At 44.4% G+C, this 3531-nt stretch overlaps 1 protein-coding gene across 1 annotated transcript in view; it reads left to right on the top strand.

The window, feature by feature from the left end:
* The first annotated feature begins 3263 nt into the window (after nt 1-3263).
* CXCR4 (C-X-C motif chemokine receptor 4) overlaps nt 3264-3531 on the top strand; it is a 72136-nt gene continuing 71868 nt past the window's right edge. Inside the window, exon 1 of the mRNA XM_009642469.2 lies at nt 3264-3388. Within this exon, the coding sequence (XP_009640764.1) occupies nt 3264-3388 (125 nt within the window). The remainder of the gene's footprint in view (nt 3389-3531) is intronic.

Raw genomic sequence — 3531 nt, 5'->3', positions numbered from 1 at the left:
TGTAGGAGCAGCACTGTGAGTGCTACATCCCATTAGCTCACAAGCTTCGCAACACTAGCCAGTCAGGGTGATTATACAGAGAAGGGCATCACTAACCAGCCACCTTCAGAGAACTTGTCCCAAAAATGTAACTGCTCATTACCAAGCACTTACAGCAGGTGTAATGGAGTTACAATATAGGTGACCTACTTACGGATTCTCTAAGTGACAGATCAGGTTTGCTGTTCTTGAGGAGGTAAGATAGTTTTCTGGGCCCTTGTGACTCAACCGCCACAGAAGCATGGGGACAAGGAACTGTGTTACTCAAGGCATACTTTGTTCACTTCTCACAAAACTCATTTGTCAGAATATTCCTCCCACTTGCACAAAGTTCTAAACCAAAATAAATTTATCAAAACTTATGCAGTTGATTTTTCCCAGGCAAAAAGACTGATATTCACCAGAGGTACTAAGGTAAGTACGGTATTCTCCCATCTTGTACACATAGGAATTCCCTGTTCAGGGTATGCTCTTTTCCAAGGCTTCTCGGGAAGATTCCTTCACCTACCTAAGCAATAGCTGTCTGTGTCTTCCATCTACACTCAGCAACCAAATATCTGGTAAACCTCTATTCCCTTCTACAGAAACCACAATAAACCCTGTCAGAACTGGAAAAAATTCCTCAAACTGGATAGGCAAAACTGATCAGAACTAGCCAAAACCACTACCGAAGAGGGAACAGATCACTAGGAGAAATCCCTGTAGTCTGTGAGAGGGAACCTCTTCCTCGTTGTGTTAATAAGAAGGCCTGCCAGTGCTGCAACTTATACAGCTATGCCTTTACCCAAGATTGATCATGCAATTTTGTGTTACACCCAGGTTCTATGATTAAAATGAGTATTTTCAGATGTTACCTGGACCTTCCATGAATTCAGCTCTAAGCATCACACTGACTTCTAAGGGTGCAGCTAGTAACTACTGTGGCTGAAATGCTACAAGTGAGCACGTACTTAGGAGATCCCAGCTTGAGACTGTATAGCTTTTTTATGCTATTTAGCCATGCCCAGTCTTTCACTTTTAGAAAACATTATGATGACAGTTGTGACAAGACAGCTTTGTCATCTAGGAGTTTGCAGACCTCCTCCCTGCCTTTCCATCTGGCTTTTGGGTAGGCTTGTAGAATACCAGAGAATTGTAGTCTCTTTGCCAAGTCCCTACAGTCATGAACACAGGAAACTGCTGTTCATCTTATCAGCACCCAACACTGATGGTGACACTGAATTATTTTTATACTGAATTTTTTTTTAATTCATCTTCTAGTTTGCTGAACATCTCATGGCTATGTCTTAATACTTAAACTCCACACAACACTTCCAAGTCACAAAAGAACTTGTATCCACCACAAATTTTACTTACAAATTCCTGGTTAACATAGCTCTGTATAGAAGCTCATAACAGGCAACAGGAAAAAAAAAATCTTTTACCTGTGCTTGGAACAGAAAATAATTTAAACTATTGGGAAATTTAGCTTTTTAGATGTCATGGAAAATGTATGGGGTGTTACGATCCAAATGGCTACTGATAAATTATACGGGCACCTAGGAAACCCATGAGATCACAACAAATGTTAAGGGATTTTGCAACCAAATTCATTCCTAGGATTTAAGTTCTAGGTTGGATCCCAAATAGGAAAGGATATTTTCCAGTATAAATACAAGTATGTCCTTTTCCTGGACCCCCTAGCCTCCCAAGACTTGTAATATTCAGGACCAAAATCTTGTGAGAACACCACATGAGAATTACACTTCATTCGTGTTAAACCACAGCCTTCATTCTCAAATCTTGCTGCTCTGCTTCTAACCCTAATCTGGATCTAAATTTTCACAACAGATATTAAGGGATAGGCTGCTCTATCCCTGTTGAATATTGTACCTTTGAGTACTTTACAGGAGTTTATTTTAGTCTTCCAATTACAGAAACCATGAAAGCATGCACATTTGATAGCTACTTTTAAAGCTGTATCCTCTACAAAGTGTTAGTCAATACAGTAAAGATCAGACAACACACACCTGAGGGGTATCATAAAGCATTTTCATAGAAGGTCATCCTTTGACACCTTACTGAATTGTAATGAAACCAACTTCCCTCTGCTGTTTTCACTAAACTTGTGACATTATTAGTTTTCTCCTAAAGCAATTCACAATTTGATCAGCTGCTGTTTCCATGCAGTAAAGAAAAATTCACCTCCTCTCTCCACTCTGTGCTACAGCACGAGCTGCAGAAGTGGCACCCGCGCCGCCTCTGACGTGCACCAGCATCCTCCAGACCAGAGGAATCCTGCAAACCGCAGGTGTCGGTGGCATCGCTGGCTGGCTGCAAAGCCTGGGCGAGGGAGAACACCGCCCAGACACCAAGCCTTTTTTCCCTGGTGCTGGTCAGAGCAAGAAATGCTTCAAACACCAAAATCTAAGCAAGTGCTCTCCTTACTACAAGGTGGTAATTTTTTTTCTTAGAACAGATTTTTGCTCCTCTGAAAGGATTTTATTTACCTTCCTTTTCTTATTCAGTGAAATTCTTTCCTGGATGTATAAATTATAGTCACACAGACATCGGGTAACAGTTCAGAGGCAAAAGAGTGTCAGCAAATAAATATTAGTGCTTTTAGAGGCTTTCATGGAGTATTTTGCTTTGACGTTTTAGGTAATCTGGGGTTAATACATCTCGCATTACACTCAAATGTGTAATGCCAAACGCTACGGAGTAGCTAGTTTTTCTCTTACCCTTTTCCTTCTGGCTTTAGCATTACACCTCATTTTCTATTACAGCCTTCGAGTGGCATCGCTCATCTCTTCACCTGGAAGCACCCGAGGGACGCAGCTGTTTGTTCGCAGAGGTGCCGTGACTGCAGACAGCGCCGTGACAGAGCCGCACCCGCAATGCTCTACCCATCCTGAGAAAAAGGGCAGGATTAAACATTGGCGTTTTTCCTAAAGCGAGACCCAGGAGCGGCTCGCGGGCGGTTAACGACACCTGCCCCCGCGCCATGATGCGCGTTGGCTGCAGTCTTGCCTGCAAAACCACGGCCGGGTTTAAAAGGTTTAGAAACGGGTGTTTTTATGGAAGCGTTTTCCATGAAGCCTGTCGTCCCTGGGGTGGCTGGCGGCTGGCCTCTCTTCTGAAGCAAAACGGAGTTTGGGGGTTTTGCATACAGCAACCGGCTCCTCCGGCCCAAGCCCACCTCAGGCAGAGGATGCCCAGCGAGGCGGGCCCCTCCAACCGCCCAAATGAGAACAGATCTTGTGAGCACGGATCTTGTGAGCACGGATCTTGTGAGAACAGATCTTGTGAGAACAGATCTTGTGAGCACGGATCTTGTGAGCACCACCTCGTTACTTGTTGTTCCTCCCCTGTTTGCTCCTACCTCAGGCCGCACAACTAACAACTCCTGCTCGCGCACTGGGCCAGACTGGAAACTCAGGGGTGTCACCAGTCCCGGAGCAACTCCTTTAAAACACCGGCGGGGGCTCAGACAGGGGGCGGGGCGCCCTTTCC

The sequence above is a fragment of the Egretta garzetta genome, unplaced genomic scaffold (assembly GCF_000687185.1).
Source record: "Egretta garzetta isolate BGI_Z169 unplaced genomic scaffold, ASM68718v1 scaffold197, whole genome shotgun sequence".
Taxonomy (NCBI): domain Eukaryota; kingdom Metazoa; phylum Chordata; class Aves; order Pelecaniformes; family Ardeidae; genus Egretta; species Egretta garzetta.
This window is presented reverse-complemented; position numbering and strand designations above follow the sequence as displayed.